The sequence below is a fragment of the Hordeum vulgare genome, chromosome 4H, assembly GCF_904849725.1.
Source record: "Hordeum vulgare subsp. vulgare chromosome 4H, MorexV3_pseudomolecules_assembly, whole genome shotgun sequence".
NCBI lineage: Eukaryota > Viridiplantae > Streptophyta > Magnoliopsida > Poales > Poaceae > Hordeum > Hordeum vulgare.
In genome coordinates, this window is record NC_058521.1 from 458,284,896 (window position 1) to 458,298,896 (window position 14,001).

The 14,001-nt window shown below is 47.1% G+C and overlaps 1 protein-coding gene across 1 annotated transcript; it reads left to right on the plus strand.

Annotated features, from left to right (window-relative positions):
• Positions 1-674: 674 nt before the first annotated feature.
• LOC123448946 (mitogen-activated protein kinase 5) lies at positions 675-3,522 on the plus strand. The gene is made up of 5 exons (XM_045125998.1): positions 675-1,128; positions 1,389-1,518; positions 1,624-1,761; positions 1,861-2,377; positions 3,107-3,522. Exons 1-5 carry the CDS (start codon positions 977-979, stop codon positions 3,277-3,279), a joined length of 1,110 nt encoding a protein of 369 aa, XP_044981933.1. The 5' UTR covers positions 675-976; the 3' UTR covers positions 3,280-3,522.
• Positions 3,523-14,001: the final 10,479 nt, after the last annotated feature.

A 14,001-nucleotide genomic window follows, 5' to 3' on the forward strand; every position in this document is an offset into this window, starting at 1 on the left:
TGGCCCAGACAGCTTATAGGAGACCGTAGTTATGATTTACACAGCAAAAGGTACACCGAGGAGTTGCTTGAGGTGAGCAATTCCACCCCAACAAAAATTGCTTACCACAGTAAACCTTGTGGCCTGCATGGGCAAGAGAGAGAGAGAGAGAGTAACGAATCACTCACGGCGCGCGTCCCCTCCTTGAACGGGACGCAGGACTTCCGTCTCCGGATTTCGAGCCTAGACTTCCCAACCGGAGCGTTTCCACGGTGCCGAAGAAAAGCCAGAGAGAAAAAAAAACCGGTGGGTCAAATGGCACCACACCACACCACACCACACCGGAGCATGACTCGCCAAGCAAATAATAGCGCGTCGGCTACTACCATCCATCCGCTCCGTCCCCATCGGCCCCTGGATTTCCACGCCCCTGCGACACGCGCAATCCACACAAACTGACAGCCGCTGCCCCACCCGTCAGCCACGCCGCTCCCAGCCCAGCCCGATCCGGTTGGTGCGTGCAGCGCGCGTCCATACAAGAGAAGCAGCAGCAGATACCGGTTGACCGTTGACCCTTCCCCAGCCGTCCGATGAGCGCGCTGCCACGAGACGGACTCCATCGGACCCTCCGTCCGTCCCGGCACCATCCCCTCAATTCCCGGGCGATACGCGCAGAAAAGAGCCAGAGAGACTGCGCGCACCAGCACAGCACAGCAGCGGCGTGCGTGCGCGCGCGCCCGCTCTCGCTCGCTTTCTCGCTACCTTCCTTCCTCGGCTGGGCCGAGAGCATTAGCGGAGCCGCCCTTCTCTATTTATAATTCTCCCCTCTTCCACCCCTACAAGAATCCAGAGCCAGGACAAAGTCAATCATCAGCTCGGCCTCATCCCCGTTGCGCTTGGCCTGTGATTGGGTTTTGGGAGGAGAGGAGAGGAGAGGAGAGGAGGGGAGGGGAGGGGATTCTTGGCTGATCTCGGTTTGGTTCTTGGCTGTTTGAGAATGGACGGCGCTCCGGTGGCCGAGTTCCGGCCGACGATGACGCACGGCGGCCGGTTCCTCCTCTACAACATATTCGGCAACCAGTTCGAGATCACGGCCAAGTACCAGCCGCCGATCATGCCCATCGGCCGCGGCGCCTACGGGATCGTCTGGTACGTTCGCCCCATCTTTTCCTCCTCAATCACCACCGGTTTCTTGCCAGGTTTGTTCTTCAAGCCGTTGCTGCCCTGATCGGAAAACAGAGGGGGATTAGTTCGGGCCATGGGGAAAGATAGGATTAGGCCAATTCACTCCTTTCTGTAAACAACAACACTAGTTTAATACTGTATGTGTTGATCTGTCGGTGCTCTGTGGTTGGTGGTTGTTTAACCAATCTGGTCCTGAAATTGCACTTGTGGTTGCGTGGGCACAGCTCGGTGATGAACTTCGAGACGAGGGAGATGGTGGCAATCAAGAAGATCGCAAACGCCTTCGACAACAACATGGACGCCAAGCGCACGCTCCGGGAAATCAAACTCCTCAAGCACCTCGACCACGAGAACGTAAGCAACATCTACCTCTTCCGCTTCAGATGTGCGTATGCATCTCACTGAATTCGACAATTCAGGGCTAACCTGTTACGCTGTATTGATGGACACCACACGCAGATAGTAGGCCTCCGAGACGTGATCCCGCCGGCGATCCCGCAGTCCTTCAACGACGTCTACATCGCCACTGAGCTCATGGACACGGACCTTCACCACATCATCCGTTCCAACCAAGAACTCTCAGAAGAACACTGCCAGGTACTACTCCATACTCTGAATGAAGAGCGATTTTTTTCATATTTCGTGACGATTTGATCCGTATATTCATGCGCCGTGGTGTTCTTGGGTGGCTTCCAGTACTTCCTGTACCAGCTGCTGCGCGGTCTCAAGTACATCCACTCGGCGAACGTGATCCATCGCGACCTGAAGCCGAGCAACCTGCTGCTGAACGCCAACTGCGACCTCAAGATCTGCGACTTCGGCCTGGCGCGGCCGTCGTCGGAGAGCGACATGATGACGGAGTACGTGGTCACGCGGTGGTACCGGGCCCCGGAGCTGCTGCTCAACTCCACCGACTACTCCGCCGCCATCGACGTCTGGTCGGTCGGCTGCATCTTCATGGAGCTCATCAACCGCGCACCGCTCTTCCCGGGGAGGGACCACATGCACCAGATGCGGCTCATCACGGAGGTGATCGGCACCCCCACCGACGACGACCTGGGCTTCATCCGGAACGAGGACGCCAGGAGATACATGAGGCACCTGCCGCAGTTCCCTCGCCGGCCGTTCCCGGGCCAGTTCCCCAAGGTGCAGCCAGCCGCGCTCGACCTCATAGAGCGGATGCTCACCTTCAACCCGCTTCAGAGGATCACAGGTGCGTGCGTCCCACGTCCGCGTCACTCTGCTTTGATCTTCACGTGTCAATTTCGTAGCGCCGTGTTTTTTTGACTGGCTTTGTACGGCCAGTGTTGGGGTCAGTGTCAGTGCTTAAACCATCCTTGTGCTGGTTATGTCTACAATAGCGTGAGTAGATGCAATCTGCCGCCACTTCGACCCCTATTTTTAAGTTTACTGCATGTGGACATGTGCTCCCTTTTTAGGCAAAAACCATGTGTCCCGCCCACTTGATTAAGAAAAGATCTTTGCCTATCTTTGGAGCTATAGTATCTGCTGTTGACGGCAAGGACTATGCGTGTAGTGCAGAATCACTCTCTTTTTAGAAGAAAACGTATCTGTTTTTGGCAAAAGATGTGAATGGGAGAGATCTGCTGCAGCTACTGTCAAAGGCTAGATTCCTGCACCTGTTTCACAACAGCAATAATAGGAGTAGCTTTTTGAGACGTCGGCCAGGGAATAGTAGGGAAGGCTAGGAAGTAGTAGTAGATTTTATTTTTCTACAGTTATACTTGATGTCTGAGTGATGTGCATTCTCACTGAAACTGCTCTTGTCATGTAGTAGAAAGTTATGTTTCATCAGTTAATTGGTGGCTGACTGATGTGGATTCTCACTGAAACTGCTCTTGTCACGTAGAAAGTTATGTTTCATCAGTTAATTGGTGGCTGACTGATGTGGATTCTTACTGAAATTGCTCTTGTGATGCAGTTGAAGAGGCGCTGGAGCACCCGTACCTAGAGCGGCTTCACGACGTTGCCGACGAGCCCATATGCACGGACCCCTTCTCCTTCGACTTCGAGCAGCACCCTCTGACGGAAGACCAGATGAAGCAGCTCATATTCAACGAAGCTCTGGAGTTGAACCCCAACTTCCGATACTAGAAGATTCATTCCTAGTTACCCTCAATAGTACGCTTTCGGTGTAAAACTGTCTGTAAATAGGAGTAAGATCGAAGAACGGGGTTAAAAAAAACAGGGTAGATTGTGCACTGCATTTGTTTGTTTGTTCCGTGTAAGTTGTTGCTGCTGCTTCAGACCTCTGTCCCTCGGCTGTGCGAATAAAATGTTTGGAGTATGATTTGAGAGCAAATCATTCTCTAGTTTATGAAGAAATGGATTTTACTACACTCAGGTGGATGCTCACCTGATATTGAGAATGCAGTTTATGTTTCTATAGATGAAAGGCAGACGTATTTAGGATCACTATGTTTCTTACAGGACCTTGGAGTACCGTTTGGATCATAATATTTCTTACAGTTGCAGGAATCTCAACGTGAGTGCATACGCATCCCGGACGGGGCAGGGGTGGTGGTGATAGCATCTTAGACGGTAGAGGAGAGGCCAACTCCACGACACGACCCTATTCGGACGTCTGTTTTATTCGGTTTTCGTCCGTTTGAGACTGAGAAACGGACACGAATGTCTGCTTGTGGTCGGGCTGTCATGAGTTCGTCCAACGAGACCGCCCCATCTCAAACTATGCTACACCTACACACCGGCAACCTATACCCAAGCTCCAGTTTGCCGGATAGAGCAAAACAAACTTACATACTTAAAATATTAACAAAATAGCGGTCCAAAGTCAAGTTCAGCGTCTTCTAGAACAAACTTAAAACTAAAATGACAAAAAAAAGTAGAAGCCCGTCGCCGTCGTGGCCGCCGTTGACATCAGTTGTCGGCATCGTCGTCGTTCTCGTCGTCCGTGAGGTCGATGTAGGGCGGGGGCTGCCACAAATGGGCCGGCGGCCCCTGCCAGGCGAGAGGCGCGACCGGAGGCGCCTGCATTGGAGCCTGCACCACCTCTTCCCGTGGCGGGGACGGTGACCACGCCCTGTCGTGCATGTGCTCCGGCATGCACGGGAAGGTCTCCGTCCACAAACACCTGTGGACGACCAGCGTCCGGCTCGGCGACGGGCAATCTCCTCGCGTCAGGTTCGACTGCTCACAAGGATCGATGAGGTGGGCACACGGTCGACAGAGAGGTGCCAGTTGTTGGGAGGTGCACATCCGGTCATGGTAGCGGCGTGCACAGTTGTCAAAATCGCGACTCAAGTCTTAGAATCTTACGACTTTACGATCCAAACTAACCCCTCCGATTCTACGATTTTGCTCATAGAATCTAAGTTTCTATGATCCTCGTAGTTATGATTCTACGATTCACGTTCCTACCAACGGAGCTCCGATCCGATTCAGAATCGCGATTCTGACAACCTTGGCGGCGTGACCGTCTCCCAATTGCGTTGGCACACCTCCGTCGGCACGTACGGCCTCAGGCGAGAGGGGGCCGCTCACGGCGCGATGTGAAATACGTGTGGAGGCGGAAGTGGAGGGGTGGCAGGGCGACGACGACGGCCCGAGAAAGAGCCGGACTCGTGGTCGTTCTTGCCCTTGTGACTGATGGGGAAACCCATGGTGGCCGACGGCGAGGTGGAGCTAGGGTTTGGGGCGTGTCGGTCTTCGAGTAGGCAAGCCTGGCCGGAGTGGGGAAGTGAAAGTGAGGACTCCCACCGGTCCACGACTTTCTCATAAAGAAGGACGACAGCCGCTCGACGGGTGGGGGGAGAGGGGCTGCCAGATGGGTCCGCGGGGATAATGCCGGTTGTGGGTGGTCGTTGGGCGGCTGCCACGCGGGCCCAAAGCAGACGCGGAGCAATCGCGTTGGCATCCGTTCGTCGTCCGTGTGGCTGCAAACCCAACGTAAGTTTGGGCTGGAAATGGAATTGGACGGACCCAAAATGAATGCAAAATGAGGATGCACCCGCGTGTTGGGCCGGTCTGTGTGTCCAGTTTACCTCAAACGAACGTACGTGGATAAGACGAGGTCATGCTAGTGTGGCCTTCATGGCCAACATCAGGGAACTCGTGATGTTTTGCTTTCTCATAACTCATCCTAGGTTTTCTATAATTGGCGGTCTGACAGCCGTTATGCTTGTGGCTCACCCCTTCTTTTGGACACTACAACTATTCAAAATCTTCGAGAATAATAAAGTCATCGACGAGCATAGCTTTTTTTATGAAGGGTGGATTTTATTAGTTCAGAATAAAGCATCAAACGGATACAAACATAATGAATACACAATCGGCTTCTACATAGCTAGAATGCATACAACTAACATCAACGCACACACACAAATAAACACGACGACAAATAGCAAAGTCATACAAGACCAAAGCTATGCCTCAGCAAACAACACACAAGGGCCACCTGGATCCACCACCAAAGGCCAGATTCTAGGTTTTCACCTTCAAGAACAAGTCCAAACATATTCAAGCAATACTTTAACAAGCTAAAAATGCAAAAGCATCACCATTGGATGTATAACCAACACGGGTCACACCTAGGGTTTTCATCCCGAAGCTCGATAAGAGGTACTCCCTCCGTAATAAACAATTAAAGATTGTTAAATATAATTTTTATATCTAGTCACGACTAAGTTATTAGGTACCTAGGGGTTTGTCATTTATTTATATTCTATTCCTAAACCCTCTCTAACTTCCTATCGTACTATCTCTCTCTCCCTTGATGTATTTCCTAATGTGCAAGGCACCCTTTTACGAGGCACCCTCATCAATATATACTCATGCGGGTCTTCATATTGGAGATTGAGACGCTTCACGTTATGTTACATGGTAACCAGAGCCCTTCCTCTCCATCACATCTAGCCTGAACCAACCTTCCTCTGCCATGGCATCTTCATCAACTTCCTCCTAACTTCCCAAGTCTTTGAAAAGCTTACTGATACGTCTCAAACATATTTATAATTTTTGATGGTTCCATGCTGTTATATTATGATTCTTGGATGTTTTATGATTATTTTATAGTAACTTTATATTATTTTTAAGGACTAACCTATTGACATAGTGCCTAGTGCTAGTTGCTTTTTTGCTGCTTTTTTCCTTCGCAGAAAATCCATATCAGATGAGGTCCAATTGTCATGAAACTTTACAGAGATTTTTTTGGTTCAGAAGGAAACTTGGGAACAAAGCATGAGCAGCAGATGAGGCCCAGGGGGCCACTAGAAATCTGGGCACGCTAGAGGCCCCTGGCGCGGCCTGGTGTCTAGTGGGGCACTAGGGCACCTCCTCCATCGCCTATGAGCTCTATAAATACACCAATATTCGGAAATCCCCGGAGTAGTGGACGAAAAAAATCATTTGAGCCGCCGCAAGTTCCAGAGCCACGAAATACAATCTAGAGCCCGTTCCGGAGAGGAACACGATCACGAAGGGGTTCACCATCCTCATTGGTGCTCCTTCGATGATGCATGAGTAGTTCATATCAGACCTACAAGTCTATAGGCAGTAGCTAGATGGCTTTCTCTCTCGTTTTGTCTCTCAATACAATGGTCTCTTGGAGATCCATATGATGTAAGTCTTTCTTTTGCGGTGTGTTTGTTGGGATCTCTGTAATTGTGAGTTCATGATCAGATCTATGAAAACATATTCATGCTTAGTTCTTATAGCCTTGTATTTCTTCTTCAATATTTGGTTTTTGTCTGGCCAACTTGATCTTTTATCTTGCAATGGAAAGAGGTGCTTTGTGATGGGTTCGATCTTGCGGTGCTCAATCTGAGTAACAGAAAGAGACATGACACGCATGTATCGTTGCTATCAAGGATAAGACGATGGGTCTATTCCTACATGAATAGATCTTGTCTACATCATGTCATCGTTCTTAAGGCATTACTCCATTTCTCCATGAACTCAATACACTAGATGCATGCTCGATAGTGGTCGGTGTGTGGAGTAATAGAAGTAGATGCAGTTAGAAGTCGGTCTACTTATCTTGGACGTGATGCCTATATACATGAGCATTGTATTGAATATCGTCATAATTATTTGCTCTTCTATCAATTGCCCAACAGTAATTTTTCTACCCACTGTTTTCTATTTCTCGAGAGAAGCCACTAGTGAAACCTACGCCCCCAGGTCTACTTCACATCATCTATTTGCAATCTCTACTTTGCTATTTGTGTTTCTACTTTATTTCCTCTTTTGTTTTCAGATCTATATTGTCAAAAAAAATTGATGTGTTCTATTGCTATCACTCTTATTTGCATCTATCAATCTATCCTTACTTTACCCACGAGAGATTGACAACCCCTCCGCGCGTTCGGTTGCGAGGATTTGCTATTTGTGTGCAAGTGGTGCTTACATAGTCTTGTGGATATTCCTACTGGATCGAGACCTTGGTTTCTCAACTCAGGGAAATACTTGTCGTCGTTGTGCTACATCACCCTTTAAGCTTGGAGGGAAACCAACGCATCTGCAAGACGAAGCACTTACCCGCATGAACTTCGTGCTATGCAGATCTCACGTGATATCTCAGATTAGAGCTGCTAGCATGTATGGATATCTAGATCAATCTACTCCCGAACTACCAAAAGAAACCACCACCAAGAATGTCGATGGCCAAGATCAGATCATCACAAACCCAGCCCATATAGTTTAGCATCGAGAGGACCAGCAAGTTCTTGCCTAACTCATCAACAACCTATCCCAAGAAGTTCTCATCCAAGTAGCTTCACATGAGGAGTACCATGCACTATGGCGATCCGTAGTCAACATGTTATCCTTGCAATCTACGTCTCGCATCAAAAACATCTGCACTACTCTCACCAATGCCCAAAATGGTTCTCAAACAGTTGGCGCATTCTTTGGGTCATGTGATCCTTGGATGATGAACTAGCTAGGGCGGGAAAACCCATTACCGATGATGAACTCATCTCTTTCATCATTGGCGGTCTCGACATGGAGTACTAGCCCATTGTCTCAGCCTAGATGTCCGCACAGAGCCCCTCACCACCAATGACTTTCTTAGCATCGTCTCCAACTTCGATCAGCATATGGAGATGTTCCACGATATCGGCATCGACTCCTTGAAATCCATTGTCATGGCAGCCTCTCATTGGCGCCGTGGTCCTTCCCGATCTGCTTCTCGTGTCTCTTCTAGACGAGGAGGAGGGTAGCATGGAGGCGACAGCAAGAGTGGCTATGGCGAAGGCCACTACAATGGTGTCCGTGGCCAAGGTGGCGACGACAACTATGGTGGCGGCGGAGGCCACTACGGGGGCAGCAGCGGCCACTTCGGTGGCGATGGTGGCTACAACCAGCACAATGACGGTGGTGGTAGCGACTACAACAAAAATTGACACTCTTTATACAACAAGAACCGAGGGCGTGTTTTCAGGGGTATGATGAATATACAAATAAGTGTCAAATCTGCAAAAAGAATACCCGTATCGTCAAGGACTGTGATTGGCGCAATGCTGAAAATAATTTTGAGAGAAAAAAGTTGAAGTGGCCGCCGACACCTCCTATAGTGTAGACACAAGTTAGTACATTGACTTCAGAGCTACAAACCACATCATGCATGAGCTCGAGAAGGTCACCATGGCCGAATAGTAGAGGTGTCAAGATCGTATCCACAAAGCCAATGAAGAAGGTATGGAGATATGTCATGTTTGTCATTCAGTTGTAAAAAAACATCATGATATTAATCTTAGAAATATTTCACATTGTCCCGACACATCCATGAATCTTATTCATGTGCATTACGTTGCTACTGATAACAAAGTGTTCCTTGAATTTCACCCTTACTTCTCTTTTATCAAGGATCAGCCCAAGAGGAGAGTTCTCTATCGAGATGGATGCGTGCATGGGCTATATAAATTGATTCCCCACTTTAGAAGCTCCAATAAACAAGTATTTGGTGTCATCAAACTCTCATCGAAATGGTGGCATGCTCGATTAGGACATCCATCTTTTGTTATTGTTCAACAAATGCTTAGAAATAATAAGGTCCCTTGTGTTTGTGAGCTTAGTTCTGAAACTATATGTGATTATGTAGGATCCAAAGTATGTCTAGAGGGGATGATTAGACTACTTGACCAAATAAAAACTTAGTTGTTTCCCAATTTTAATAGTTGGGAAGTTTTAGCAATTACACCAAGTCAAGCTCACCCTACACATGCAAGTGTAAGAGTATAGCAACGGAAAGTGAAGACATGCACATGTAAGTAGAGGGAAGGGATAGGAAGGTCAAACGCAATGGGGACATGAATTTTTTTCCCGTGGTTCCGGTAGGTGGTGCTATCGTACGTCCACGCTGATGGAGACTTCAACCCATAGATGGTAACGGTCGCAAGAGTCCGCGGAGGGCTCCACCCATAAGGGGTCCACGAAAAGCAACTTTGTCTATTCCATCACGGCTTACGTCCATGAAGGACTAGCCTCACTCGGGGTAGATCTTCACGAAGTAGGCGATCTCCTTGCCCTTACAAACTTCTTGGTTCAACTCCACACAAAGTCAAAGACTTCCAAGCGACACCTAACCAATCTAGGAGACACCTCTCTCAAAAAGGTAATAGATGTGGTATAGATGATGAACTCCTTGCTCTTGTTCTTCAAAAGATAGTCTCCTCAACATCCAATCACTCTCTCATAGATTTGGATTGGTAGAAGAGATTGATTGGGTTGGAAGCAACTTGGGGAGGCTAGAAATAAATATTCATATGGTAGGAGTGGAATATCTTGATCTCAACAAAGTGTTCTCTCTCATAAAATAGACACGACAAGTGTTCCCTTGTTCTTAGTGCTCTCTCTCCGAATGGGAGGGAGTTGGATGGGTATATATAGGTATCTCCAAAAATCCAACCGTTACAACATTATTGTCCAACTCGGTGGAACCGAAGCAAAAAAACTCGGTTGCGCCGACTAGTGCAAAATATGACAACTTTTGGCATTTCGGTGAGACCGATATATAATTCTTGGCGAGTCCAATTTGTATGGCCTAGACACTTACCCAAACTCGGTGGAACCGATTTAAAAAATAGGAAATTCCGATTTTTAGCAAATGGACACCACGTAGTTGGTCACTATTTTTCGCTTGCACCGAAATCAAACTTCGTGTCACCGAGAAGGTAGGGTTGGCTCTGGATTTTGTCTAGGATAAAACTCGGTAGGGCCGATTTTGGAAACTTGGTGGCACCGAATTTGGACTTTGGAGCTAGTATAAAATGTTTATATGGGAGAATTTCATGAGGGATTTTGGTGGCTAACTCTAAGCACTTGAGCAACCACATCATCATAGAGACATCATCCCATTTTAATAGTATTGGCTTTCCTATGGACGCAATTGTGTTTTTTCACATAAAAGCAAAATTAAGAGTCTTGAAGCTTGTTGCCAATTGATGTTCCGTGCATCTGGGGGGTCTGCTCACAATCCTTTGCATATCCATTCATTGAACCTTTCCTGAAATATAATTGGTAGAATCATTAGTCCAATGAAATATATGTTGTTATTAATTACCAAAACCACCTAGGGAAAAGTTGTGCATTGAGATTCATTTCAAAGGGCAAATGCTCGTTAATTGCCCTATCCTATATCAACTAGTGTTTCTACCAAACCTTTGCAAATTATTTTTTCTAGTGTGTGGGGTCTTGACCCTACTTCTGTTGGTCGACATGATTAGTATGTTAGCTCCATAGATGAATATATTAAATTCACTTGGATCTATCTTCTTAAGAAAAGATCAAATGTCTTTCAAGTCTTCCAAAACTTTCAAGCACTTGTTAGACGTCAATTCGATAGTAAGATCTGACTAGGGTGGTGAATATGAGAAACTCAACTCCTTATTTCAAATACCGGGCATCTCACACCATGTTTCTTGACCTCATGCCCATCAACAAAACGGCTCTACCAAACACAAACATAGTCATATAGTTGAAATCAACTTGGCCATTCTTGTCGGTGCCTCCATACCTATCAAATTTTGGGATGAGGCTTTCCTCACGTTGGTTCATCTTATTAACATGTTGCGTAGCCATGTCATCAATAATGAAACACCCATGCAACATCTACATCACACTAAACCATATTGTTCTCCTCTTCGTGTGTTTGGATGTGCATGTTGGCCCAACCTTTGTCCCTACAATAATCACAAGCTCATGTTTTGCTCCAAGCAATGTGTATTCCTTGGTTATAGTTCTCAACACAAGGGGGGTGAATGCCTTGATCTTCCTACAGGATGAGTTTATTTTTCTCGTGATGTTGTTTTCGATGGAATTGTTTCCCTTTTTCTCATCTCCATCCAAATGTTGGTGCTCTCCTTCGCAAGGAAATTCTTCTTCCATCACATTTGTCCGGTGTTCACGGGGATGATGATTTTAATGACTATATGACTAACTCTCTGAACCATACTTTGGAGCTTTGAGATGTTGCAGGATGATGAGGAAGCAACTGAATTTTTTTGGAGTCAAAATGATTTACAAATGCTTCAAATGGCCCATATCTCATGTGCCTTTGAGATAGAGACAATGCACCGCTCGGAGCTTCCCCGAGATCGCGCCAGCAGTAGGTGATTCGATACGCCTCGGGAGCATTGCCGCATCAGGAGGACAACATCGGTGGATCATCCTCGGATGCCCAACCGTGTTGTGGAATTAGGCATGGAAAACAAAAAAAATCCTACGAACACCAAAGATGTATCTATGGAGATGAATGGAAACGAGAGGGGAGAGTGTGTCTATGTACCCTCGTAGACCATTAAGCGGAAGCGTATATAACACGGTTGATGTAGTCATACTGTTCACGATCCAATAGCGATCCAGTCCAATCCAGTGCCGAACGAATGACACCTCCATTTTCAGCACATGTGCGGCTCAATGACGTCTCCACCTTCTTGATCCAGCAAGCAAGGGAGGATACGTGGATGGGAACTCGACCTCCACGACGGCCTGGTGGAGATGGTGGTGGTGCAGTGCCAGCATGGTTTTGCCAAGCGCCTCTGAAATGATGAACAAGGAAGAACTCGGGAAGATGGGATAGGGGTTGCCCAAGGGAGGGGAAAGGTGCTGATGTGTGTTGCCCTTCCTACCCCTCCTTAATATATAGGATAAAGGGGAGGGCGCAAACCCCTTTGCCCCTCCTCCAAGGAGGGAGAAGCGGCCCTAGGGAGGAGGAGTGCCCACCAAGCCAAGTGAAGGGCCCTCTCCATGAGGGTTTTCCTTCCCTCTAGGCACATGTGCCTTGAGGGGCTCGTGCCCTTGGCTCGATAAGGCTAGGGTGCCCCTTATAGACCATGCACTGATGCACACCGTAGGGGTTGGAGGGATCCTTTCGGACTCCTCCAGAACCTTCCGAAAGCTTCCCGGTAGAATACCACTAAAACCCAAAACTTTTTTGGTAGCCAAAATATGACTTACCATATATAAATATTTACCTACAAACCATTCTAGAGCTCCTCATGACATCCAGGATCTCATGCATGACTCTGAACAACATTCGGTCACCAACGTACATATCCCAATACTACCCTAGCATCATCAAATGTTAAGCATGCGGACCCTACGGGTTTGAGAATCATGTAGACATGATCGAGACACCTCTCCGGTCAATAACCAATAGTGGGACTTGGATGCCCATATTTGTTCCTACGTATTCCGCGAAGATCTTTACCAGTCGAATCACTATGTCAAGGATTCACTCAATCCCGTATGGAGTTCTCTTTGACCATCGGTGTGTTACTTCCCCGAGATTCGATCGTCGGTATCTCGATACCTAGTTCAATCTTGTTACCAACAAGTCTCTTTACTCGTTCAGTAATACATGATCCCCTGACTAACCCCTTAGTCACATTGCGTGCAAGCTTCTTGTGATGTTGTATTACGTAGAGGGCCAGAGATACCTCTCCGTCATATAAAGCGACAAATCTCAGTCTCAATTCACGCCAACCCAACACACACCCTCGGAGATACGTGTAGAGCACATTTATGATCACCGAGTTACGAAGTGACGTTTAATAGCACACAAGGTATTCCTACGGTGTCACGGAGTTGTATGGTCTCATGGTCTTAGGAACAAATACTTGACATGAAGAAACCAGTAGCAGTAAACTAAGTGGTGATACGATCAAATGTTATGCTTATGGTTGGGTCTTGTCCATCACATCTTTCTCCTAATGATGTGATCTCATTATCAAATGACAATTTATCTCTATAGTTAGGAAACCTTAACCATCTTTGGTCAACAAGCTAGTCTAGTAGAGGTTCACTAGGGATACATTGTTGTTTACATATCCACACATGCATATAAGTTTCCACTCAATGCAATTCTAGTATGGATAACAAACATTTATCATAAACACGGAAATAAGATAATAACCAATTTATTTTTATCTCCAGGGCATATTCCGCACAAACCGCACCAATACGCGCCCGCCACGCGAACTCGTGTTGGGTCGCCTCGCGAGTGCATTCAACGCGCAACACGACTCCTTGTGAGAGTCCCGCTATCACGCGTTTTGCATCCTATCTTTGGTGTGACAATCTTGGTGTCACATATTTGTCAGCCAATCCCGTGTTCACGCAAGAGCCAAGCATATCAAAATAGACTATCATTATGTGAGAGAAAGAGTTGCTAGCGGGGAATTCAAAGTTCGGTTTGTGCCCTCTAAAGAACAAATTGTGGATGCTTTCACTCACGCATTACCTTGAAGATCATTTGAGGATTTCAAACATAACCTAAACTTAACCAAATTCTGGTTAAAGGAGGGTCTTAAATATATTTGTTATATATAGTCACAGTTGGGTTGTTAGCTCTCT